This window comes from Bemisia tabaci, chromosome 7, assembly GCF_918797505.1.
Source record: "Bemisia tabaci chromosome 7, PGI_BMITA_v3".
NCBI classification, from domain to species: Eukaryota; Metazoa; Arthropoda; class Insecta; order Hemiptera; family Aleyrodidae; genus Bemisia; species Bemisia tabaci.
The window spans coordinates 37830917-37858878 of record NC_092799.1 but is presented as its reverse complement, the minus strand read 5'-3'; the positions used below and the strand labels follow the sequence as shown (position 1 = coordinate 37858878).

General features: G+C 38.3%; 2 protein-coding genes across 6 annotated transcripts in view; both read left to right on the top strand.

The window, feature by feature from the left end:
• The first annotated feature begins 143 nt into the window (after positions 1-143).
• LOC109032071 (uncharacterized) lies at positions 144-7798 on the top strand. Of its 3 annotated transcripts, none has more exons than XM_019044005.2 (5): positions 144-294; positions 1740-1848; positions 2965-3031; positions 4898-4998; positions 5348-7798. In XM_019044005.2, exons 2-5 carry the CDS (start codon positions 1760-1762, stop codon positions 6783-6785), a joined length of 1695 nt encoding a protein of 564 aa, XP_018899550.2. In that variant the 5' UTR covers positions 144-294; positions 1740-1759; the 3' UTR covers positions 6786-7798. The 3 variants fall into 3 exon arrangements, with proteins under 3 accessions (XP_018899550.2, XP_018899549.2, XP_072158761.1); XM_019044004.2 differs by having other exon boundaries at positions 147-362; XM_072302660.1 differs by having other exon boundaries at positions 147-452.
• A 10471-nt stretch (positions 7799-18269) lies between these two features.
• LOC109031431 (probable chitinase 10) overlaps positions 18270-27962 on the top strand; it is a 43045-nt gene continuing 33352 nt past the window's right edge. The window contains exons 1-4 of one of the 3 annotated variants that reach the window (XM_072302870.1): positions 18270-18410; positions 22617-22719; positions 24097-24279; positions 25599-25816. In XM_072302870.1, the coding sequence (XP_072158971.1) occupies positions 22626-22719; positions 24097-24279; positions 25599-25816 (495 nt within the window). In that variant the 5' untranslated portion in view covers positions 18270-18410; positions 22617-22625. Of the gene's footprint in view, positions 18411-19366; positions 19528-22616; positions 22720-24096; positions 24280-25598; positions 25817-27962 lie in introns of those variants that run through there. The other 2 variants (XM_072302868.1, XM_072302869.1) reach the window with 2 other exon arrangements.

Below are 27962 nucleotides of genomic sequence, written 5' to 3'. Positions count from 1 at the left end.
TAAACAAGAGTCAGTAAATGAGCAGCGCGACGTGGTGGCGGAATCGTCAACTAAAGCCGGGAGCAGTTCGGGAGGAATCACCTGAAAGCTTCTAGAAACGTTGGTTGATGTGCGTTGAAATGTTGATTGTTCAGCCTCAGCGCTGTGACGTCATTCTATGTTTACACTGAGTAACATAACCTCTACTCTGCACCAGTAGGATTCACTGAAATTTTTAATAATTCTCTAAGAATTTGACTTTATTTCTAGTTCTAATTATTTTGCCAAGAAAAAGTAAAAGCTCTGATCCCCGTGGTGTGTACAGTTTTGTAGTTATCCCTGGTTTTTTTTAGCATCTAGCCAATTGATAACACGTGAAACAGGTGAAACTGCCTTTTACTTGGCCTTTAGTTTGTGTATCTGTTGATCATCTCCCAGCATTGCAGACTTAATCAAAATCACAGGCGTACCGTGTGAGCATTCTTTGTTCTAATTCTCAGTATACGAGTTTTATGAGGCCCAATTCTTTGTATTAAGATCTAAGAGATTTTACGCTGAAGTGTGGCGAGAAGTAAGCTATAACAAGCACCTCAAGTGTAACAATATTTCTGAGCTTTACGTTATGGAATAGATGTGTCGTCAGATAAGTCGACATTTGTTTACTTTCGATTTGCAGGCGTTTTTGCATCACTACTATCCACATGAAAACATCTGACTCTCGCAGAAGCAAGAACACAAGCTTGGATAAGTTTTTCAATACATTCAAACTTTGTAACATTTTAATTTTTAGCCCCACAAAAATCACAACCACATAAAAGTTGCCGATCATAACTGATAAGTAGTTTTACGTTACGATCATGAGTAATAAGGATGTTTTATAAGCTCTTATTAATCCTTGTATAAGGATGTTTTAAAGGTGGATAGTAGCGAATGATGCTTTGTGCAGAGGCGTAAATTCGTTGCCTGCGCCTGCCAATTGAAAGCACAAAAATGTCAAATTATCTGACGACACCTCTCCGATCATATATCAAAGGCTTGTTAATATTTGCCCTTTTGAATCCTATAAGAAAGGTTTAGTTCTCAATCGGACAGATTTGAGCAAAGACAAGATTTTTGTTGACAATTGTATTTTTAGTCAAACTTGAATATTTTGAGTCCCACCATCCCTGTAGATTGTAAAATTTACAGTAAATGTTACAAATTTCCATGTGTGAAACTGAAACTTCCCATATGATAGAGTTCATTGAGTCGTAATGTAAACGGGAGAGCTGGCGCCATGTTCTGGTTGATGAGTTCTGAGCTTGGTGTCACTTCGGTCACTTTTTCGACACATTTTCAATCCAAAATGGCAATTAAGAATACGTAGTAATTCCTATCCTCTTCGTCTGCATTGCAGGTTGGGTCCCAGTGCACGAAAAAGTGACCTAGTTTGACGTAATAGTCTCAGAATTCAAGACCTGGAAAATGCTTAAAAGTGGCGCCAGCTCTCCCATTCACATTACGATTCTATGTACTCTATGTTCCAAATGCGCATGCAATGCATTTATTCATTCATATGAACTGAATACACTCTTATGAACAAAAACCATTCTGAGTGAGAGCTGAATAAGTTTCAGTTACCCTACCTGTAGGTAAGCCATACTTCACGCAAGTACCCAGGTCCCTTTGATTTAGGCCCAATTTCAGCCTTTGATAACTTTGTTGGTCATCTCAGGTCATTATCACATTATTATAAATAATTATATTATATTTGTTCACAGTTAGCCGGCAGCGGAGGAACATGTCTTGCCTTAATGAGCTAACTACTTGTCTTATACCATCTCCAGGCACTGATAGTGTTAACATTGATGCCCCTGTCCAGGATGAAATGTAAGTCTTTTTAACTAAAGCAAAAAATAATTGAACAGGAGAAGTCAAATCAGGAAATCAGCATCCAGAAAGTTGCCTCAAAAAACCGTCCAAATGCTGAATGTCTAAGGCAGCAAAATTCAAACTTTAAGAGATTCTAAAAGCTTACTCTGAGTTTTTCAACACACATTCACAAGCTCATCTCAAGCAAACTATTGAACTTGTGTTCACTCTGGTTAATGAGCTGCGAGGGAATATTTTAAAACTGAGCCTTCATATTGTACAATATTTCAAGTATGAACTTTTGCTATTGTCTATGATAAAGAAAGTGGTAAAGTCTGGTGAGTGGCTTTATCTAATGTATAAGGGTTGATTGGCTTTGACCAGCCCATGTTCTTTGAATGTGTTATTATACCAGCGTTTCAAGTCTTTAATAATGTTCCAAGCCAGTCACTATCTCCTTCCTATCTGGCACCACTTTTCAGATTTTCGACTGTAAGTGTAACTTTAGCTGTCTTCTGCACTACTAAATTCTCCGTGGATAGATTATTGATGCGTATGCCTGTGTGATACTATCGTCTTCAAAATTAAGTAGGTGTGCTGTAACTTCATTCCAGATCATTTAGTTAGTTTTCTGAAAAAATATGACCTATCATAAGAATACTTGATCACCTTTGTGCTCCATTTTTTAAATTGAGTCTCTCATTCTATGACCCAGTCTTCCTAAAAAGTGAAAAATTACTTTTGGCTGATGTTCTTGTAAGAGAAAATATTTTTAGAGGAAAAGTAGACGGATCCACATCTAGCAACTTTTTTGCTTGGGGCAGCGGATCAGGCTACTAGTTGTGTTATAGATAAACCCTAATTGGTCAGGCATGCAATCGTAACCTAGAAAAAAAAAAAAGGTGTCAAACTAAAATTAACTTGTTCCTTACACGCCTCATAAAGTTTTTCCGAAAGAAATAGTATCAAAACAAATGTAGCTGAATAACAAGCAACTTTTTGCCACAACTTTCTATCACCTGCTCAGTAAGTAATAAAATTTGAATCAAACTAGACTGATAAAAGTAGTTAATAAGTCCTGTGTACCCTCCTGTTAGGGATTCTTTGTGACTGACATCTTTTTTTCCTTTGTAGGTCCAACAGACTAGCAGAAGAAGCAGATATTTCAAATGGTCCAGGACTGGTTCTAATAAAGGCAGAGGTAGGTCAGCTACTCAGAACTTTTTAGATCAAATTCTTGATCTAAGTACAAATGTATTCTCTCTGTACCTAAGATTTTATCCTACAGGGAGTTATAATAAGTCACCAGTCAATGTATGAATTAGAACACCATTCAACACATTTCCTCTTCAAAATTTCATGAAGAAAATGAATCTTGAAATGGAAAGTCTGCAAATCAACTTCTACACAAGATATAAGTGTTCACAGTAAACATCCATTAAATGGCAAAAATATACACGAATGCAGTCATTTAAATAATCTAATTACCATTGGATCTGTGTCATGAATTCTGTTCTGGAGTCGATTTCTGAATGTTTTGCCAAGTGAACTGTTTTTTAGGCCCACAAGATTTTGACGAGAAGATGATTTTTTTTTTTTTTTTTTAAAGTTTAGACCTTGTTTTGCGATCCAGTGAATAATTCTTAATTTATTTATCTGAAAAGAGGCTGCCAAGGGTCAAATGCAAGTAAAAAGCCTTTGCTGTCTTTAAGTTTCATTCATGTGTTGATACATCTTGGTTTGAACCTTTGTTTCAATCCTTAAATGATAGACATAATCGCTTCTTTTTGTGGTGAGGACTGTGAGGAGCTTCCTCAACAGAATATATTGAGCCTTAAAAGACTGTATCCTCTTGGTTGAAGGGAACAAAAAATTACAATATGAAGCAAGCTCGGTCGGAAGTGGTACATTACATGAAAAATCTCTTGTAAACTGAGTCCTAAAAAGAGTTTTATAGTATGTCTTGCACAAAAATAGTGGTACATGCAAACCTCACCAGCTCTGTTCCTTCAATAAGGTCGACAAGAGATAAAACTGAGGAGAACACAGGAAGTGCAAAACTCATTATCAATGACCAAAGCATGAAACAGTATATCTCTGTTTGCGACAGGGTAGATTTCTTGTCATACTTTATTCTTTCCTTGGAATGTTACCCAATGTAATCTCTTAAACGTTTCTTTGATTTCTCTTCTCTGTAAGCAGCGCATACTGTACGAGGTTCAAGCTAAAATATTGGCATGTTTCTCTCTGAAACAATAAAAAATGATTGGAAATATTGAAACACTGCAATGGGGATACGTGGTTTTGCCCTTTGGCCATCAAAATGCCAAGAAAACTTTAAAGAAAAAAATAAATAAATAAATCAGTATTTTCTTCAGAGTATATTACCTCTCTTTTCCATGTTTTCAAATTTTATGTTTGTCAACAAAACCAAAGAAAATGATGCAAAAAAATGAAAACAATTTTTGTATCAAAGAAAAAAAAATTGTTCAATAATATGATACTGACAAATAAAGAAATCAGTGGGAAACAAGGCTAAAATCAATAGACACAATATGCAGGACGTTTCGGCTAGTCACCCGAGCCTTTATTAACTGCTAAAACACAAATAAAAATAAAACCAAGGCTAAAAAAACCACTTACATTAAACGCGTGTCATCAGCCCATACAAAAATTAGGACTGATCAAGTCCTAATTTCCGTATGGGCTGATCACCTGCGTTTAATGTAAGTGGTTTTTTTAGCCTTGGTTTTATTTTTTCATTTGTGTTTTAGCGGTTGATAAAGGCTCAGGTGACCAGCCAAAACATCCTGCATATTGTGTCTATTGAATTTAGCCTTGTTTCCCTCTGATTTTTTGTGTTTTTGTTGCAAATAAAGAAATTGTCATCTGTGTGGCACTGGCAAATAACAATGTGGATGTCAGCACAGCATGAATGTATGGCAGAACTTCTACTTATTTCTCTGAGTTTTGTTCAGACTGCTTTAGGATAAGAGTAGGATACTCACTTTTTCTTTTTATTCTTGAGTAAATTTTATTGATACATTTTTTTTTATTTCACGAGCAGTTGGATGCTATGAGTGATGTCGATTCTAACGAGTCTGGTTCAGTAGCTGATGAAGATCCTCTATTCCAAGACACACCAGTTAGTGCTGCTTTTGTAACCGAGTAAGTTATTTTAGAATGTTCTTTCAATGAATTATTATTTTTTTTTTCAATGCATTTTTTACCATGTTATCAGTTCCAACCTCCCAAAATTTTACAAAGGTTGTCCCATGAGACTGGCACCGTAACTTTTGAACTAAAGCAGCTAGAGAGCTGATCTAATCTGATCTGATTTTAGAATTTTAATTACTCTGTCTAACATTTTGATGAAATTGCCTGTCAATGGTTTTTTTTTGGTTGGTTGCAAAAATGGAATTATAAAATAATAGACCGAAAGGTGTCGTACAAAAATTTTTATTTTCTTTGCCTTTGATGAGGTAAATTCAATAACATTATTTTGTTTATTTTTCAGTCAAATAGCAAATTTGGACAATGAAGAAAACATGAGATCCTCATACTGTCACAAATGTCAAACAGATTTTGGCAGTATTGACCGGCTGATGAAGCATTTAGCATTTTATGCAAAGCAAGCCCCTTTTGCATGTCCTGTTTGTCATAAAGCATATCTGAAGGATGAAATCTTGCGAGAACATTCTCGAGTACATGTTGCTGAAAAGGCATTTCGATGTAAGTTCTGTAATTTTTCTTTCGACTTGGAAGAAGAGCTAGCTCAACACATTGTGTCACATAATTTATCAGAGCCCCAAATGTTTTTATGTCAAATTTGTAATCGTTACTTCAAAGATTATTACTATTTTAAAAACCATGTCCGTGGACATTCAAAGGAAAAACAAATTTTTACTTGCTCAGTTTGTAAAAGAGAATATCAGTCTCGGAGGCGTTACAAATCACACTTGAAGCTCCATCTAGAAAATTGTCTAGCATGTGAAGTGTGCAATAAACGTTTTGCAAATGAACAGAAATTGAAATTGCACATGGATGGACATGATGGAATCAAACCCTTTACCTGTGAACAGTGTGATAAAGCATTTATGAACCCTTATTATTACAAAGTTCACTTGCAGTCCCACATAGATGGAAAAGCTTATGCCTGTGATGTCTGTGGGAAAGCATATACCAGTAGTTTGACACTAAAGAGGCATGTGAAAACACACACTCGGTCAAAAGAATGGTTTTGTGAAACCTGTGGTAAATCGTACAGCTGCAAATCCTCATTACAGATACATGCAGCAACTCATTTAGAGGAAAAGCCTTTTAAATGTCAACAGTGTCCCAAAGCATACACGCAACGAACAGCACTTCGTTTACATGTAGATTCTGTTCATTCGTCTGAGCGTCCTTTTGTCTGTGAAATATGCTCCAAAAATTTTTCTTGCGTTGCTTCCTTGAAACGGCATCATTTCACCCATTCTGAAAAAAAGCCATATCAGTGCGGGTTGTGTGAAAAAAATTTTGTACAAGGTACGCAGTTGAGATCTCACTTAGTCACTGCGCATGGTGACAACAAACAGTTTAGTTGTGATGTTTGCTCAAAATTTTTCACCAGAAAGCAGCATCTGACATCTCACCAAGAGCGAGTGCATCTAAATTTACGCCCGTATAAATGTAAAGAATGTGATAAAATTTACAAAACCAAGCAGAATGCTGTCAAACACATTCAAAAGCACCACCCAAACAAAGATGTGGACTCTTTACTTGCTCAAGAAGAGAAGGATGACGATTTGAATGAGGAAGAAGAAATCAAAGATGATGACCCTGTCAGAGATGATGACACTGTTAGAGATGATAACACTGTTAGAGATGATGACACAGTCAGAGATGATGACACTGTTAGAGATGATGACACAGTCAGAGAGTTTAAAATTAAAGTGGAAAATTTCAATTCATAGTTAATGCTCTGTCAAAGAATAATCTCTTTTTTTTTTTCAAGTTGCTATCTTGTAGACAAAGACTGAGTAATTTTTCATGAAATATTTTTTTATTGATATCCTTGATTCACCAATTTATTTGTTGTTTACTTTAAATATTATATTTGTTAACCAGTTTTACTTTATATTAGGTATGCTGTTTTGTTTTACCTAGTTTTAATTAGAAAATCTTTGAGATTTAATTTGAGTATTTACTAAATTGATTATGTATTTTATCTCGCTTTTGCAAAAGGAAAGTCATAAAAATACAGCTGTTTTTCAAGACTGTAATATGTCCTTCATTTTTTCAGTAAATTTGACATGATTCTAGAAAAAAAAGAAAGGAAAAGGAAAGGAAAGAGGAAATTTTTGTCCCTAAAAGTTCAGCTGTACTTTAAAGACTTTGAAGCAATTGCCAGTTCAGAATTGTCAGCACTATCCTTCAGAATCACTCATTCCAAAATTAAAGAAGATTTAAAATTTTTTTACAGTGGACCTCTTTTGACACAGTATTTTAAAATTTGGAATGAGAAATGTTGATCATGAAAGCTTAAAATGATTTTGCATGCATTTCAATGAATTAAGGGAGCCTTCTTCAGGAAACGCGCTTTGAAGTCCCGCTTACTATCTTTGGCAGAGACAATGTCCTGAAAAAATCCAGTTGGTCGTTGTTGCACAGCACCTTTTTTTCAGCTTATCAGAAGGTTTTTTCCCCCCTCTTTCTTTTTATGTGTTGAAGAATTATCAATCATACACATCATCAATCAATGAAGATTTATCAATCTTACTTTTTTTTCTGCTCTGCTTTTAATAGTTGGTCATCAAGTATTTGTTTGTCATGATATTTGTTCATTTGCTAGTCAGCTTGACTTTAATTTTATGGTATCAGATCCACTATTACATTTTTACTAATGAATCATTTCATTGTGATCATATTTAGCAATTAAGAAAATCATGTTATGAATTAGTGAAATTAAATTTGTGATAATTTGGCATTCAGTTTGAGTTCATCTTTGCGACTTTAACATATTAAATGAAAATTTTTAGGTTTAAGAGAACCACTGGTGTTCAAAACACTACATTTATCCAAGGAGTCCTATATTTATCTGTACATTTTATTCAAAGAGGTGCACTTTGTTTCTCTGAGAAGTTTTAAACACAGAATGGGTTTACAGGTTGCTGAAAATGTGAGCTGAACAATATTTAGAATGAAATCATATCAACCAAGTAACTTTATTCTTATAATATGATCAATGAATTATTTTTATTTTTTGGTTTTTAATAAATTCATTTACAGAATGAAAAAATCAGAAGATGTAGTAGGGGGGCGGAGGCTGGTAAGCAATGACTGATTTTCTCAGTATTTTACTGGAACTCCAATGGATCTGTGTGGCTAGTCATAAAATAGTTAATTTACGGTTGAAACTTTCAGTATTAGCAATAATTTCTAGATCCATCCAAAAATCAAGTTTCCAAATCCAATAAGGATGGATACATCACCCTCTGAAAATATTGTGTTCGATGTCATCTACTGCAGTTGTACTTGCCACAGCCTCAAAACCATCAATTTGATCAACAGTGTACCCTGAGCAACCGGTACAAAATGCTTGCATCTAATATTAATAATGCAAGGTGGAAATCATGCCAGGCTTCTCCTGTGCAGTGTCTACCACCATTAGTCAGACCTCAATTTTTTCTGCTGACTTGAATTTTTGTAAGCACCAATCATCCAAAGACTTTTCTGTGATTAATAAGACTCCATTTCAAGTTAAAGAATTTCCCCCAAATAGATCAACATCTCTGATCTGATCTTTATATCAAGAAGTTAGTTTTATTATTCATTATGGTCTGAAACACACTTAAGGTGATTCGATGGACGCCATATTTTGTGTCAGAACGGCATGCGATATAACACATCAATTGGTTCCATTTTTTTTAGCTACTCGTCATTTTTCTCCAATTTTGAGATCGCAATTCTGTTGTCAGGAGACTAAAGCACTCTTTCACCAATTTTAACAAAGAAATTCAAAGTAATAAAGGCGTGGTTTTTTTAGAGAGAAAATATCGCATTCGAGTGCAGTTTCGATATCCGTATCGAATGCGATGTTTTCTCTCTAAAAAAACGACGCCTTTATCACGTTGAATTTCTTTATTAAAATTGGTAAGTGAGTGCTTTAGTCTCCTGACAACAGAATTGCGATCTCAGAATTGGAGAAAAATGACGAGTAGCTGAAAAATAGAACCAATTGATGCGATATATCGCATGCTGTTCTGACGCAAAATATGGCGTCCATCGAATCACCTTAAGTGTTTCCTCGACAGAGGTTTGAAGTATTAAATGAACACAATACTTGTGAGGACTGCACTGAAGACAAGACACTTGGCTTCTTTATGTTGTCTATTATGAGCAGTTTTAATTAAAGTATGAAATGTCCTCTTAATCTTTTTAATAATTACTCATTTTCTTCAAAAAGATTCAAACTAATCCAATGCTAAGTCAACAACTGGGACCATTGAAATCATAGATGACTACTTGGAGAGGAGGTGAGCTACATTTTGATAATAATTATAACCAGCACAATTTAACATTGTTTGGAATACTGGAAAAGTAATACTTACTCTGGGTGAAGTCCTGTCATCCAGTAGGAAGTTCAGCTGGTCCTTCCGATATCAAAGCTTGGCATAATTGGCAAAACATTATTGCTTTACGGGCTGATGAGTCTCAGGATACATCTTACAAAATGAAGACTCAGGAGTCTTCGATTTGAAAAAGGAGCTTCTCAAACTCTTGTCCTTATGCTATAGGCACCACAGAAATTCTTCTCTATCTCTGTGGGCATTCTTCTCCCTTTTCTGGTGTGATTACCAACATCCTCAAATCGCATTCATGAATCCTATCCGCACTTGTCAGAGGCTATTTACAACTTCCTTGATGCAGAACATCTATATTTAAACCAAGGCTTAGGGAGCTTTGAAGTCAATAAAATTGGATGTGCCCCAAAAGACAATCTCAAAATGATGATCTACTACTAATCAGGGACAAATATTCAAACGTTTGTCTCGGGGGCTGCATGCTTCCGCTTTTGAAGGCGATTTTTGTGAGTATGAATTAGACGGATTCAACTAGGATCAAACTTACTGCAGTTCACGTCGTTGCCGAATTTCTTTCCAAGAAAACGGAGGAATATTAAGTACGTCTTAAATTTTTCTCTACAGAATTCGCGATGCCTCGAGAAGTCATTGAGTATACTCACATTTTTACAAGATATTTTCAAGTCCTTGAATATACTTGCTCTTTTTAAAGTCTTTGAATTTTGTAGTATCCGGTCATCTTGTACATGACTGTCGGAACGGACTTTTTGTGTTTTCATGTCTATTACCTCGGAGGAACGCTTTGCTTAAGTAATGGACAAGCATATAATGTGCAGGGGACAAAACTCACAAAATTTAAAGTGAACTGCTATTATAATTTTGAAAATTAACCAGAAACAAAATGAACAAATAAAAAAATGGCGCAAAGTTCAACCAATAACTACCCAAATATTTACGCTACCCTGTTAGTTGGTTGCCTTTTCCGCGGAACTAAGAGCGAAATAAATTAAAAGATTACAGCGAGTTAGATCGTCTTTTGTTCAGTGAATTCGATGGCAAAATTTAAGTGCGTTCCATGCTATAATTCTTCAATTCAAATTTATTAGGCACAGTTGGACTGCGTTTTGCAATTTGGACCTATAAATTCCGGCCCGGTTTAAAAACAACGTATGTACCATTAGTTTCCCTATGCACATCAGTGTTTTTTCAGATGAGCCAGAATTTATAGGTCCAAATTGCAAAATGTAGTCCAGTTATCGTATTTAGATTGTTGACAGTTGTGAGCTAGCTGCAAAAATGGCGTGCAGTTGATGCCTTTTAGTTGATATCAAAATATGTTACCTGGTTGAAAAAATCTGGGAGTCACCTAAAAACGTAGAACTTGAAACACACATCTCAGAATTAGTTCCAAGAACATGTGCCTCATGCCAAAGGCGCAACATTAACACAACGCGCGCTCCCCTGGGAAGAATTGTTCGCGGTGTTCAAAAATTCTGGCTTCCGTTTTGTTTTTCCGAAGGCGAATAAATTCCGAACACCATTCCTCGTTTTCCAGAATTTGTCTCGCAGAGAGTTGAAAAATCATGGAAGTTTTCAAGAATCGACAATGAGTAGTTCTTTGTTCAAAAAATAAAGTATGACAGAATAGCTCCGCAACATAGCAAACGGAGATACGTGGTCGTGGTTTGGGAATTTCACCATTGATTAAGAAAACTCAGAAATCTGTTGATAAACCCAGGATGGTTTCTTATTTTCATAAGTACCTACCAGGTATGCCAATAATTTGGCAGAATAAGTTTTTGGGCTAATTTTAAAGATTCCGTATTAATTAAAAAGTTTTATAACCGAGGCTACATTTGAAGTGCGAGGATATGTAACCCTCAGATGCCCAAGAATTTTTATACGCAAAGCCCAAAGTCGCGTGAAGTTGACTCGTATTCAAAATCTAAGGTCACTTCCGCCATGTTGGATTTTCGAATCTAGAGAATTTGAGTTGAAATTCAAGTTTCCCGCCTAAAAACACCCTGTGACACCAAGTTTCACAAAAATTCTCGAACAGGAGCGCATATTGTAGGGTTATAGGACATTTCGTCGACGATTTTTTGTCCGCGCACCTGTTTTTTCCCGTAATTTACGTCCACGCGTTTTTTCGGCAGGGGAGTTTTGGTCCACGTGCCAGTTGAGACCCAAAGTTAATTCGCCCACATGTAAATACAAACGACAATAATTGCTCACGACGTTTTTGGATGAAAATGTATAATGTCTTGGAAGAATGAGGGTTTGCTTGTTTTTTGTTTTGTTTGTTTGGTCCAACGGAGAATAATATTGCTAAAATGGGGGAGCGTCAATTCCATGAAACAAAATTCACTAAAACTCTCTACACCTCTTTGGTGCAACAGGACTTAATTATCTTTTAAGAAATTCCCACCTTGTTATACCTGAACCGAATAAACCTCTTGATTTGCCTCAGCGAAAGGCTCCTAGATTTTTCCTGTGTACGATAAGTATCTTGATTTATTTTGCGAGGAAAGATCTGTACTTTTAAAGGACGCCTGTCATTCTTGATACGTTCAATATCGTATAATACTGTGCAACACCTCTGTTGTGAAATAGTTGCTTCTGGCGCCGCCGCACGGCCTGGCGGGCGGCCAGCGCGAAGCGCGCACAGGCGCCTACAAACCTAAGTGGATACTTCAAGCATTGTGCAATGCGAGAAGTATCCACTTAGGTTTGTAGGCGCCTCTCGCGCTGGCAGCGCCGCGTCGCGTCGCGTCGCTCCGCTCCGCTCTGTTAGGCTCTAATATTTATACTCTCATAGTCAGCGTTTTTTAACTCATGATTTTGAAATGTTTGCACACTCTGCATTGATTATTCTCAATTAAATTGATGAAAAAAAAAAAAAAAATATGTATCAATTTAGCAAAGGAGAAGAATAATATAATGTGTGTTTTTTTTAAATATTGGTGGTTACAGCCAATTGGCTGGTGGTAGCAGTTTTTATTTCCCGGAGATTTTCAGGGCTGTTCTGTAGTTACGGGAAATTTTTCCCACTTACGCTCCTAATCGTACAAACTACTTATGTATTTGTCACTCTTTTCATCACTTCCTTGTATGGCTCATATATTTCCTCATCTATATTGAAAAAGTATAATGCATTTTCATTATGTATTGAAAATGTGGATGCTTTTCCACCGGATATCCCCCTCCCACCCCACCGTTCGTTCCTCTACGCCGCGCCGGTGTAATGCGGCGATGCGCAACCCTGCCCTGCGCGCGCGCTCAGCGGCCGGCCGGCCGCGGCGCGCCCCGCGGGTTCATAGCCTCACGTCGTTATTGGGCCGTTTGTGACCTTACGCTTCAAGATACGCCAAAACGGACGAAATTTCCGCCCAAAGACCCGCAACTTGCAATTTTCTTTCAGAATTGATATGTCGCTTGCCAAAATTTTTGAATTTTGGGTTTAGGAACTTTAGGCCCTTTGAGGCACGGGTTAAATTTTTTTTTAAATTTTTTCCTTTTAGGGGGTTAATTTAGAGACTACCTAGAAACTTTTTAGGGGTTGACCAACTTGATTTTCGCAAAACTCAAAAATAAGGTACACCCTACAGGCGGGTGGTCTAGTCGCGCGCGAAGCAATTTGCCAAGCGGACAACTTGTGCGCGCCGCAAAGCTCACGTATTCCCCATTCTCGGCTCTCTCCGTCACCGCAAACAATCCGCCTTCCCTATTTCTAAGTGCTTCTCCCAGGTTTTACCATCAACTCACTTTTTCTTATCATCCTCTTATCAGCGACTCGCTTCATTTAACCCCGAGGGTGAATCAGAGACAAGAGATCCAGATCCTCCACTGGGTTTTTGGCAACAGGTGGAAGCGTATACTTTCGGGGATTCAACACTTCCCCATAGGCAGTTATTAGGGGGTGACAGTAATCTTACCTGCTAGATTGGTGAGCTTCGAGTGACGTCACAAGCCAAACAAGTTTCCCAAACGTCGGTTTGTTCGCAAAACGAAACTTCCTACACGTTGTGAACCACCCACCTAGTAGAAAGGTCAATTAAATGTTGAGGTCCCGAAATTAGAAGCTTCCACTATTGGCAAAATACCAGTGGAGGGTCTTTTGTCTCTGGGGTGGATCCACAGCTGAGACAATAAAGGGTTATTCAAAAGTCACGCACCACTGGCCATAACTTTAGTTATGAACATGTTATCGATTTGCGGTTTAAGTCATTTTTCCGCATATCGAGGGGGAAACTTTTTTAGGCACTTTCCAGTTTTTGATCCCCTCGGGGGAGGGGGGCGGGGGGCAACTCAAAAATTTCAAATGGCCACCCCCCTCATGGCCAGTGGTGCGTGACTTCTGAATAACTCTGTATATCGATGGCTAAAGTGCGAGACCACGTACCTCCATTGCAGTGCCTCAAAATCTTCGTTTTTTTTTTTTTTTTTTTTTTTTTTTTTTTTTTTTTTAAGAGGAGCAAGTCGACTTCAGAGCTTGAAAATACAGAATGTTCTTTCGAGAGGGAAGAAAAATCAAGGAAATTTTCAAGAGATTACTTTGACTGGTTCTAGTTCTAGGAAAAATAAAAGTATGACTGGAAGTCTCACCGTCGCAAAGAGAGATACGTGATCTGGCACTTGAGCCATCGATGTAGACCCCGCACTAAGAATCTAGGCAATGTAAGCGAGCAAGCCAAAAGTTGATCCAGAGGTATACGAAACGCTTTTTTCCATCTAATGGACGTATTTCTGCCAAACGGAACTATGTGCATTATGACGTGAGCCCTGTTATGCATACATTCTTATGAGTCCCAGGGCTCATGTCTGAATGCACATAGTTCCGTTAGCCAGAAATACGTCCTAATGATGGTTGATGAGCAACTTGTCAAGCAAATTATCAAAGAAAATTCACCAGATTCGCGGTCGAAAATTGGTTGGCTCTCTTTTTTTTCAGCGTTCAGAAGTTGCTAGAATTGACCATTCTTCCTTTTTGATTTTTTGCACATTGATAAAGTACTAGCCGCTCTGGACGCGCTTTGCGCGTCCGTCGCGGCTAGCCAAGGGGCTTTGCCTTATGGAACCCCGGTCATACGCGAATATTCGGCTTCAAAAATGCCAATAAAATTTATAAAGTGCCGTCATAGAGGCGGAGATTCTCAGACACTGCAAACGAGATATGTGATTGCGGACTTACGCCGCGCCATCGATATGCGCAATGCGTGAAGTATTCTTTTGACCTTGTAGGCGCTAATATGCGCCTCTCGCCGACCGCACCGTTTTGCGCAATGCGAGAAGTTTTCCTGCGGGCTTGTAAGCGCTAACATGCGCCTCTCGCCAACCGCACTGTTTGGCAAGAATGCGCGAAGTATTCTTGCGATCTTATGGACGCTAATATGCGTTTCTGACCCCGCTGTGTTTGGCGCAATTATTCAAACTTACTTTAAAATATTTACTTTAAAATTTTCCCAGAAAGGCAGCCTCTCGTCCCTCGCAGACTCTATTGTTGCCAGATAAGTTGTACTGCTTTTGGCGCAATGCGAGAAGTATTCATGCAGTCTTGTAGGCGCTTATATGGGTTTTACGCCGACCGCACTGTTTGGCGCTATGCGTAAAGTATTCTTAAAGTCTTGCAGGCGCTACTATACGTTTAACGCCGGCCGCACTGTGTTTGGCGCGATTATTCGAACTCGCGTTAGAATTATCGCGGCATAGAATAATAGAGCTTAAAGGGACCATCTTTAACAACGTCAGATTAAAGACCATCCTGCTGGGTATTTTTGAACGAGAAACGAAAACGTTAAGCAAAGGTATATTAAGATCCCGCAAAATGAAAACCTGGGATGACTAAATGATGAATCATCCATGACTGGCAGTTGCATGGAAAAATTCTCCTCCCATTTCGTGCGAGTGCGCTCAAAGGTGATTGGAGCTAGGGCTCTCGGTGGAAAAATTTACGCAAGTGGAGCGGAACAAAAATTGATGTCTTTTTTTATCTCCATCACCGGCACAATTGGGCCCAACAATCCCACTTCGAGCGTCAGCGAGGACAGGCAATGAGTGAAGAGGATCTCCAGCGAGACAGATAGTGACCGTCCTTTCCTGTAAACACGTTACGTCATCAACGTCCAATCCAACTAGTGCAAATCAACAGATCATTCCCGTCGAATAAGTTTATCTGTTTTTTTTTTTTTTTTTTTTTTTTTTTTTTTTTTTTCTTCAGGGACATTCCCCATCTGACTTTATTCAGTTTTAATGTGATACAAAATAAATGAGTGTGCATATAATAATTGTTTACATGGTGTTGATAAAATTATTTACATTTGAATAGGACGGAAATTATCGGTAGATATCTCTATCGCCCTTGTTAGATAAGTTTATCTGTGCGCTTAGTGGTAAATCAATACATCGCTCCATGGAACTTTTGTTTTCAGCTCCGATTGAATACGCAAAACATCGTTCCTCAAATTTCAGTATTATATACAGGGTTATTCAAAAGTCACGCACCAATGGCCATGAGGGGGGTGGTCATTTGAAATTTTTGAGTTGCTCCCCGCCCCCTCCTCCCGAGGGGATAAAAGACTAGAAAGTACCTAAACAATTTTCCCCCTCGATATGAGGAATAACGTCTTAAACCGCAAGTCGATTAATCAGAACTAAAATTATGGCCAGTGGTGCGTGACTTTTGAATAACCCTGTATTGCATTCAAGGGTAATAGATCTCGGTTCCTGACTATTTTTTCTTATTTTATCCCCTCTTTATACCATTTTACACAATTTCTCTACGTTCTTCAGTCCATACCATTTTATCCCGGTTTTTATACGTCCATGCAGTTTCATCAAGATGTACCGATGAATTCTTTTTAAACTGAGCCAGAAATAGTTGTTCCTAATTGCTAAATGTAATCCAATTGGACTGCATTATGCAAAAAGGAACCAAAAGCATTCCAATGTCGCTAGGATTGTACAACTTACATTCTTGGCAAAGTATTACTGAAATCATGCAATAATTAAATTTACAAAGGTAATTTTCGTCTTGAATTTATAGTCTATTGGGAGCAAAGATAAAATTTTCTTAGATGATCAGTTTATGTTTGCAAGGTAAAGAAAGTGTCAGAATCTTAGCGGCATTGGAATACTCTTAATGGTTCCTTTTTGCAAAATGCAATCAAATTAAGACTGGAATTTTGCGATCAAAAACTAAAATTTCTGCCTCTTCCTTACAAAAAAACAAACGTCGATAGGAAAACTACAAGGCTACATGAGTTGTTTTTAAATTGAGCCAGAAATCGTATCTCCTAATGGACCCCTAGACAAGGTACGAATTTCAGCATTCTGATACATACTTCTTAACCAAAATTTCACGTAGAACACGATGCGCACAACGAAAATTGCCAAAATCAACTCCATACGAAGATATTTAATGATTCTTGATGCGTAAATTCAAACCACCCGCTCATGAAAACTCAATGCTCTACGTGATTCACATCGCGCGCTAAATAATTATCATGACAGTCTCTGCGATATAAAAATCTGGCAACCTCAATCTTGACGCTTCGACTCAGCTATAGCAAATTGCTTATTGTTTGAAAAACACGTGGTGAGAAATGAACATTGCTCGATTGAGAAGCTTGCTGAAACTTTTGTAGTGCGCGATTTGACTCACGTAGAGCTTTGAGTTTCCTGTGAGCGGGCAGTTCAAATTCCTCGTAACCAATGTAAAATTAAAATGTTAATATCACCGTAAGGAGTTGGTTTCAGTAATTTTAGTTGCGCGAATCGTGCTCTACGTGTAATTCTGGTTGAGAAACATGTATCAGAATGCTTAAATTCGTACCTTGTCTAGTGGTCCATTGCAAATCATGCAGTCCTACGGACAAGGTAGAGGGGAAACGGGTCTAAGCCTGCATTACGGGCGCGTTACAGGGATAAACGGATTCAACCTCAGTGACGCAGGTATACACTAGTGTTTTCACGGTTGAGCTGAAAATTATAGACCCTAATCGCAAAATGTAGTCCAACTTGCACAATTCTGCTCGTGTTTCGAGCAAGGCGGTGTAGGTATGTACCCCTAGAGTCCCTTTATACTGAGAGTCAAGACAACCCCCCTCATGGAGTCACAAACGGGAATAAAGATTACACAAATTGGCAGTTTTTCGTAATCTTTGATCGGCTCCTTCTCAAATTCCTTTCTCCGTTCCTTCTCTCATTCCGTTTGTTCCTTGTCGAACCCGTTATTCTCCGGTCCATTCTACATTATAATTTTTGCAATCGGTGAAAGTGTAATCTTTATTCCCGTTTGTGACACTGTGGAGGCGTAAAATACGGGAATTAACCAATCAGAAATGGATTCACATTGTCTTGACTCTCAGTATAAAGGGACTCAAGTTCCCTTGTGTGTGCGGATTTCATCGAAAATTTATTTTTCAGAGGCGTGGTTATCTACACTTGAGATCTTTGGGAGAGAACCCATTCATATCAGAATTTCAGATGATCTAATTTTTTGTTGTTTCATTACTATGAACTCCCTGACCTTTTCCAGGATCACTAGATATGAAGGTGGTTCAGCGCAAAACATCACATCTTTCAGAACTATTCCTTCAGAGACTTTGCGCCAAAATCACATCTTTGGCATCACTTCACCTGGCGTCATAAACTCAGCGAGACTGACTGAGGATTACCCTAACCTATGACTTAAGCCGCTGATTGTGAGACGTGCGATTTGCGGTGTCGCGTCGCGCGGAAAGAGGTCGAACTTTGGGGTGACGAACTGAACCGGTCCGGAATCGGCGGGTTCAAGACGTGCGAATGTTTACGTTGACGTGTGTAATTTGCCAGGCCCCAGGGATGAGCCTGCGGAGCTTGCCCCGCTCATAAACACTCCGCATCAATTCGAGCAATTTTTCAATTTAATCTTCTATTGGATGGGTACTCGCGACCTCGAATATTCTATATAAACCCCGACCCATTTCGCCACATTCAGTTACTCTACCTCAATTTGTTCTCGAGTCGCTTTTCGTGGTGAGTTTCGGCCTTTACCGTATCATCCGTCTCCTTGCTTACCGTCGAGGAGTATCTCGTAGCGTTTCCGAATGTGTGCAGTGATCTTCTCAATCATTTCTTATCTCTGTTAATTTTTAGTAAATGTGATGGGTTCAGGCAAAAATTCCCTCAGCTCAAGTAGCACAGATTGCAATAAATTTTAGTCACATGGCACAATTGGACTGAGTTAAGCAGAAAGAAACCAACCCATATTTTGGAAAAAGTTGAGTTATGAGTGGTTTTGAACTCAACCACTGCTCTACTATCTATCGGCAAAAATTCTAAGTTTTTGTTGGAGCAAATTTTGCAGAAATTTAACTTGAAGTTTATCTTTTACATTGAGACTTATGCAGGAGCCAAACTTTAAACCTCTTTTCCTCGGTTCGATCCCGATGTGGCCTGGTTCCTTTCTGTTTAACTCCGTCCAATTATTGCTACTGCATCGGAGTGTTGTGTATGTTGCCTACCTTCTGATCAAAGGCACGAGGCTAATTGAATTTTACTGCAATAAAATTGAAACAAGTTGCAATTTTTCGTTGCACTGCATATTGCCTATCTTTCTGACACGCGAAACTCACTTTGTGGATTGCTTACAATCGGCATTTATTGACCAAATGATGTAATTCCATGATACAAAAATTTCACTTTTATTGTAATATTTTCATTACACTGAGCTACTTGGGAGGTGGACACTTCAAATTTTTCAGTTGACCGAAAAAGTCGTTTTCCGTTGAAAAATATAGATTTTCAGTTTTTGACGTTAGACACGTTCCAGCTCTCTCAAAAAAGTTGGGTCAAAGCTATAATCTTATATTATCAATTATTTCATTAGAGTTTGAGATAAATCGTTCCTTAGACAGGTAACAGAACCGGCAAACTGGAAAAACAGGTTTCCTCGAATTCCCCGTAATTCGTCTTCAAATTTCGAATGGATGTGAAAAAGTCAATTTAAGAAATTGTCGGGTGTTCTTTGCACCAAATGATGTAAAATTAACCTATCTAAGCCGCAGTACCGTTATTTTACTCGTGCTTTTTCCGACGTTGAGGCAAATTTGACTAACTCCGTCACAACCGCAGAGTAGATATTCAAAACTTGGTAAGCGCCATCAATTGTTGCTAATATTATCCCTGGTAAAAATGGCAAGTGTTAGGTCAGTGAATTTTCCACTGAGGTCAGTGCAATTTGCTCTGAGGTCAGTTCAGTTTTCTCTGACGTAAGTGTTAAAGCACTGACCCAAGAAGTAAGCACTGAGGTAAGAGGCACTGACGTCGGGAGGAAGACTTACCTAAGTGCAGAGATATCTTTGAGGTAAGCGGGACTGAGGTCAGGACTTGGTTCAGAGGGTAAGTCTCTGATATCAGTCTTAATCGAACCGCACTCACTACCAAAAAGTAGAGATGGCTCCCTCTTCCCCCACCCTATTTTATTTTCGTGGGGGAATATTCCTTGGGATACGGGGACCACAAACTTTATCTTACGGAGAGGCATATTTTTTATGAGGGGGATTTTCTAAGAGGGAAGGAAAACTTGTTTAGGTAGCCACACTCTTGAAAAATTTGTTTAACCTTCTTCGTTTATGATGGCACTTAAATAATTAAAACACAAAAAAATGAGATCGGTAAAAATATTATCACCGCTATAATATGTATTTAGATGTAGTTATTTAAGCATTATTATTTTTTTAACTTAAGAGTAAAAAAAAAAATTAAATTTGGTTTAAATTTTTTTCAGTTTTAACTCTTTTTAAAATGTTCCAGTCTTAATTTTTTTAAAATTTTCCCAATTTATTTTTAATTATTTTCCAACTTTTTTACTCCTTTAAGTACTTTCAATTTTTGTATCTGCTAATTTATATTTTTTGTATCATTTCAACTTTGATTATTTTTTTTACATCCTCAGCAATACTTTTGAATTTTAAATGTCATTCCATTTTTTTTTTTTTCAAAAAAAAACCTACATATAAACATCATTTTCATGTTGATTGATTGAAAAGAATAAAAAAAAAATTAAGTATCGATTCAAATTCAAAGACAAAATCATCATTTGCTGTCAAAAATTACTCCAATGGGGCCTGAAATGACATAATTACGCCCCTAGCAACTACGCGCCACGCGCAGGTAGTGGTAGTGGTTCAGTCGCTAGTCGATCACCGAAGATAATACTATGTCGGGCGTAGTTTTAGTACTTAGATTGGAGACCGCATGGGAACGAGCGTTGTCCACTGAAGATTGTGATGATTACTGTGTGGATGGAAAAACTCCAGTAGCCCTCCCTGGTCGTCAAAAAGTGAATGAACGTACCTGGCGGATCGGTAATTAACTAAATTTTGCCCTCAACATAATTTCTCTGGAGTTTCCACACCGCTTACGTCGGAGCACACTTAGTCAGTGCCACATACATCAGAGGCACTTGCCTTTGGAACAGCCGACCTAACACTGACGTAGCAGATCAGCGCCCGGCACACTTACATCATGTTTAGGTCTGTTCAAAGCAAGTGCAACTGATCTTGAGCACTTGCCATTTTACCAGGGATGCGTATCGTGGTACCTACTTTGAAAGAATCGCTCAATTTTCTTTACTATTGGCAAAACATTTTCATTGAGACATTTCTCTGAATTTTTATTTTAATTTTAGGACAAGAATTGTTATGATCGTTGCCATGGTGTGTTCAGTGGTATTGCGTTTGCAACCGTGCGCAACACTAAATGTATGTGAGTGAAGTGCAAGAAATTCTTGCACTGCCTCGGCATTAACTAGTGGCGCTTACTAAGTATTGAATACAAATAATTGGAACAAATCATTATGGTACACATTTCTTCAAATCCATATATTCTTTTGATTTTCCACAGGGTCGGATTTATGATTTTTTGGGCCTTAGGCGCAGTCTGAGGTGCGGCCCCCCTAAAGTGCCCTCCCTGCGGAGAGATGGGGGAAGGGCGCTCCAGGGAGACCGATTTTTTTCGATTGGGGGGTCTAGGGGACACCCCAGAATTGAGGGGGGGAGGCGGGGCCATCACAGGAAAATTTTCTGAAATAGCCCTCTCGGATTGAATTCTAAGCAGCCTCAGCTTACAATTTGTAAAATATTTGATTGTTCAAAATGGTCGGACTTCATTTCTTTACTGTCTTTTTTCTTAATTTCAAGCACCTATCAAGGGAAAATAACAAAAATACGAGGGCAGAGGCGTTAAACTCAACAATATTTCTTAGGTAAAAAACAAATGACTGTCCTCCCCCCCCCTCCCACCCAAAAAAAAAACAACAGTTAGGTCCTAAAACAATCTTAGTAAATTTTTGGGTATGCTACTCTTACTCTTCTTATCTCTGTCTGTTTCCTTCTGTTCTTCTGGTCTTCTAATTCTAAATTCCTTCCTTTTTTCTCTTTTTTCTCTCTCTCTGTTTTTTATCTTTTTATTTTTTTTTTTTTGATCGAGAGTAAGTTGTGCCATCGTGCCTCCCTCTCTCTGAGATTCACTACTGCAGGCGAGTCGGAGGTATAAAATTTGAAATTTGAAACCCCCTCAAACAAAATTTGAGTAGTTTTCTGGCGCACATTCTGCGGGGAACAAAGAGGAGCTGGCCTCCTATCGACTCAACTACGCGCCTACGAGAAACTAAGAAGACTCCAGAGGTTAGGAAATAGTTAAAACGTTTATGTTGAGGCGTAAGGGGATAAAAAAAATTTGTGGTGTATTGCACCTACAATCCTACATGGTAAATCCGGCCCTGGTTTTCCACTCAAGTATTTTACTAGGTGTCGGAAATTTCAGTGATCAAATTCCACGCAAGACGTCTACCCTGGAAAAAAAAAACACATTGGATCTATAGAGTCCAGACTCTTGAAAACATTGACAAAAAAAAAATACTCTTGATTCAATCAAAAAGCTTAAATCAAAAGGAAATCCGCTCAAATTAAGAGGCTTGGTTCTTGATTTAAGCAAAAATCCGATTGAATCAAGAGTATTTTTTCTTGTCGATGGTTTTAAGAGTCTGTACTCTAGATCTAATGTGTTTTTTTCCAGTGTAAAGAACTTTGCTCCTGCGCCATTTCGTACCGAGCGATCATGAGGGATAGCCATTAAGTCAGTTAATTTTTGGACTCATCAATACTTCACGGTGTGATGGGTAAGGGAAATAATAACATGCTGGAACTAACAAACGGTTCTTGTTTCAATGTGTTTCAGAATAAGAACATGTTAAAAAATCTACCTCAAATAGCCCTATTCCTGGGGGCATGTGCAGTGACGTACGTATCGTCAGATGCACAGCCAGCAGCAGCAGCTCAACGTAAGTTTTTTTTCCAGGTATTTTATTTAATTTTTCTTCATGCCGTCACCCCCCTCTGTGAAGTTTTCACCCGTTTTCTCCAATTAATTCCAGTTTTCTAAAACTGAAGCTTGCGAATTAAGGCATGGAAGTTTTGTAAAATCAAAGATAAATATGGAAGATATAATCGACCGAGCTGAAATACATTTCCTTCGGATTTATTTTAAGGTTATCCTCTGATCTCTCCCTGTGACCTTTCAGCTTGAGGTAGTGAAAGGTACCGATTCAGTTTTCTCTGTGATGTTGACTGAGAGAGCAAGCACCCATTGGATCCATCTGTCAGCATGTGACATATAGGTGAAATAACGCATATTTGAATAGGTAAATTCCTTTTCGAGGGGAAAAATCTCGATTTAAGTGAAGGAGAAATTTTTTTAAAAATTTCCCGCACCGATACTGTTTTCGAGAAGTCCAGAATGATTTTTACAAGAACCGACAGTTTCTTGGGACATAAGCTTGGAAGACTTCTTTAAGAAAAAAAAGAAAGAAGAAGAAGAAGAAAAAAACTCGAGCGTGAAACATATCCGAAGGACGTCATTGTAACTCTGTACGGATATTAATTCCCACGTGAGTGTTGTGGCAATGGATCAAACCTCCTCCTAAAAAAATGTATTCTTTGATTTCAATTCCAATTTATTATTCCTTTGCTTGCACCATGTTTTTCGGTGTCTCGCCAAGGGGAAAAGAGAAGAGTCTTAGCATCTCCACTAATTGAATCAGTGAGTTCGAAAACACAACAACTCGGGTTTTTTTTTCGATTTTCACTTTTTTACGGTTTAGTAACACTTATGGATAGGAGCATCTGCGCGCAGAGGGAAATTTCGAAATTGCAATCGGAAGTGCTCGAAACAGCGACGGGAAAAGGGAAGAATCGAAGTATTTCATTGGAAATACCAATTTTCGGCCATTTCAAGGGAAACGGGTGACCGTCCGATTTTGCGGTTTTTCTTTTTTTGGTTCAGTGTACCTTGTACCAACAAGTTATATAGATATTCAAGCGTTATTCAGGTCAAAAAATATAAACTTTGCAGGGCAGACTGTGAAAGATCAGTATCTGAAAGTCGGTGAGAACGAAAACACACCAACTCGGAAATTTTTAAACGCTCAATTCTCTGTCATCAAACATGATGTATCGATTTCAACTCGGTGCTTTGCAAAGTCTCTAAGTACTTGTCCTTTGGCACCAAAAAGGTGTTTCTTAAACTGACTTCTTCGCCCGCCGCGCAGTTTTAGGTGTTTCCTGAAAAGAAGTTTTTCCGAGTTGGTGTGTTTTCGAACTCACTGATTCAATTCAGAATGCGGATATTGATGGATTGAAAATGAATTTCAACTTTTCAGCATTCCATGTGATGTGCTACTACGATGAGCGGGCAGGCATCGACCGAGGAAATGACCAGGGGAAGGTGACACCGAAGAACCTGTTGTCCGGCGCCCAAGCAGAATACTGCACTCACCTTATCTACGGCTTCGCAATCGTCGGAAACGATTCTAAGTCCATTCAAGTCCGAAGCGCCAAATCAGGTATACTTGCATCATTTAAATCAACCTGTTTATTTGAAAAAGGACCTAATGGGGTTGGGTCGCGCGGTGGCTGGGGGGCAGACCCCCTAGTATTTAATCAACACTAGTAAGTAGAGAGATGGAAGAATATATTAAATGATGACCCCCCCCCTGCCCCGCAGAAAATTCGACATTGGGAAATAGGCCCCGAACCGGAACATATTCTTGTTTTATTGCATGATGCGACAGAAAAGAAGGAAAAAGTTCGAAATGTTTTTCCAGGATTATTAGAGGAGTTGAATCTGAATTTGTATTGCATATGGCTAAATTCTGTAAGTGAAAATAGTCTCAAAATGCATCTAACAGAGGTCAATTTTTCAGAATTCTGTGGAGAAGACCCCCCCTGTGATCACCTTTGTCCCAGGAAGACCCAGGTCCTCCTAGAACGGTGAGGATCGAGCACCCCCAGACAGTTGTTCTGGTTAAGCTTATAGCGGAATTGTATCTTTTGCGGAAAAATGGTGCCAAACAAGTTTGTCGCTCTTTAAATGCATTCCCCCCCCCCCAAAAAAAAAAAAAAAATCAATTTTTACTTTACTTAGACTCATTGTTGCAATCATTTTTTAATGGGCAACTTGATTTAATAATCACTCTCTTCATAATTTGCGGTATAGTTTGTGAAATTTCAAGTGTTACCCCTTCATTCATATTTATTTGCTCTTTAAAAAACCAAATAAAAAACGAGGTTTTGAAACGTCCCAATCGAGATACATGTTATTCGATTTGCATCATTTTAATTCGACGAATTATTAATTACCTCCCACAGTGGGGACATGATAATATAAAACATAGTAATTGATTGAAAAATCGAGCTACAAGCCAAAATTAGCAAGTAATATGTCAAACCACATGGAGATGAGAAATAATATAAAACTTACAAGGAACAAAGCAAACGTTTCGACCGCCTACAAACTGCGATCTTCTTCAGTGCATTAGGAACAACCAATGGAAATATTTTACAGTATAAAACAGCTACAAAACTATTAGCAAACCATGCACAAATACACAATCTTTTGTAACTACATCTTGGAATAAAAAAGTGCACTGAATGCACTGAAAGACATGCACTGACGAAGATCCCAGTTTGCAGGCAGTCAAAACGTTTGCTTTGTTTCTTGTATGTTTTATATTATTTCTCATCTACATGTAGTCTGATATATTACTTGTTTATTTCGGCTTGTAGTTTGATTGTTAAATCAGTTACTATGTTCTATACAGCTTAGCCAGCCTTTGGCAATAAAATGTGACATAGAACCTGATCATCTACCTCTTAATTTCAGAGGAGCTTTACAAAGATCTTGCGGCGTTGAAGGCAAAGGGAATCAAAACCCTTATTGCCTTAGGTGGTGCTGAGGATTCCAAAAAATTCGAGAAGTACGTCAAATTGGTCACAAACGTAGACAACAGGAAGGCCTTCGTTGAAAGTGTGGTTGCATTTTTGAGCAAGCACAAATTCGATGGACTCTTGCTCCAGTGGGAGTACCCTGTTTGCCGTGATGTAAGTTTGACTTACAAATTTTTCAAATTTTAGGTATCGCAGAGCCCAGATAAACAAAGTTACAAAAATTATTAACAGCGTCCAAGTGTTACGTTTGTCAAACGCCACTCAGGCTTGTAACGTACCCGTAACACGGTGAAATTCAAAATGCAGAAAAGCACAAAAGAACATGTGCGCTTTTGGGGTGGTGGAAGCAGGGTTCGTTTGCGCAAATGATTTCTCTTTAAACTGGAGAAGAAGAGAGAAGACTTTGTCTATCGTACATTGGAAATCTGACTGCAACGAAACAGTCTTTCTTATTTACCTGATGTTAAATAATCTTTGTCCAAAAGTCAAGCGAGCGCACAATTTTAGTGAATATGCTTTTGAAGGTTCTTTACAAGCGCAAATAAATAAGTTAATTTTTGTCTACGCCTTATGCAGGATTTTACGCAAGGAACTTTTAGATGGCATTCCTTCGAATACTTCGTCATTAATAATTCCTTTATGAACCCGCGGTTTACTGGTGTTCCAGTTTGATGACTTTGAAGCAACCAGTAAGTTAGGAGTTTTTTTCTACAAGCCTCGGGTCGCCTACCGCACCGGGCTCTGAACTGACCGTAGGGTGATGTACATTTCTGCCTGGAAACTCTTGCGCAATGACAGATGTGTCCAGGAAAAAAACATTTCTGAAGTGTTCACGAGACCACTTTGCCGCTTTGTCGTTCTTAGGTCAATAAGGAGCCGCAGTCCAAATACTAGGAGGTCAACGTTGTAATACACGTAAACATTTTCGAGGCATTTTTCGGAAAATTGACGACGTCGCGGCAAAAGTCAGCAATAGTTTATACTTCATCGGCAAAAAGGCAACGTTGGAATTACATTTAGGTGTGAGAAAAACATTAAGTAAAGTTCCCTCAGCCCTCAATTAAAACCGCACGCGACGGTCACTGAACGAATTTCATCATATAACGCCTCCTAGATGCAACTATTCTGGCTCTATTAATGTTTGTATTGCGTACATACGGAGGTGAAGGCGTTTTGAAAAACCTTTTGCGTAACAGACTTTTCCAACACAAGAATCTCACTACTAGGTCGTCTAGACTAAGACTTAAAATATAAACGGTTTGCAACGGTTCTACCGCAGAGTACCCAATAAAATGCCTAAAATTCAAAGAGGAGGCTGTGATCTAATTATCGTGAGGTAACCCAGGTATCGTGAGCTCAGTCTCTGACGCAACCAGCTTACCTTTGAAGCAAGTTTAGTTGCCTAAGTCACTCATGTAAGGAAACATTATTGCATTTGGTTCTTACGAGAAGGTTCTGCGCGATGAATCAAGCAGTTCTCCTATCAGAACATTGGCCTTTCAGTCTCAAACTTCAAAATATTGGATATCTTTTGAAGTTAAGATTTTTAACATCTAATCTCATTTTCACTTACCTTACGCATTTTAGTAAAAAAAAAATCCACTCTCATACCTCGGTGCACTTCGCTCAATTTTTCTCCAATTGTTTACCTTCATTTCAGGTATCCGCAACTCTCCTTACACACGAAAGCTATGTAAGGAACCATTGTAACACGCAAGGGACCTCCCAATCGTTTGGATCAAGCATAGAGTAAATATTTTGAATTCAGATTTGGGCATACCCTTTGAAAATCAAAAAATAAAAATTCAGGTAGATCGATGAAGGCAGAATTTTTAAAAAGAGCAAAAAATAGCTTAAAAATCAACAATTCTGACGAGACGGTCCCGATACGTATCATTTGAGAGTCAGCTGAAGCTCAATTTCTTTCAAGCACGAAAGTATAACTTCAGGCATTAAAGGTAAAACGACGAAGGAAGAATTTACGCCCGAAAAAAAGGAAAACACTTGTATATCCTTGGTGCAGGTAACCTGCTTATTTTTGTGAATGCTCGGAAAAACTGCTTTTAAATCCTAGCGAACTTTTCACGGCTGAAAAATCAGATTCGCAGCAGATTCCGAGGACTTATTCAGACGTACATATGTTTTCCTACTCAAAACAAAGGGGGTTGCAGTCGAATTTACGATTCTTCCGCATGGCGCTCACAGTGGTTTACCGTTACCGTTTTTCTCTAAATTTTGAGAGTTTGTATGAAACATTAAAATATAGTATGCTTTGAAAGGGAAGAAAGAAAAATCGACA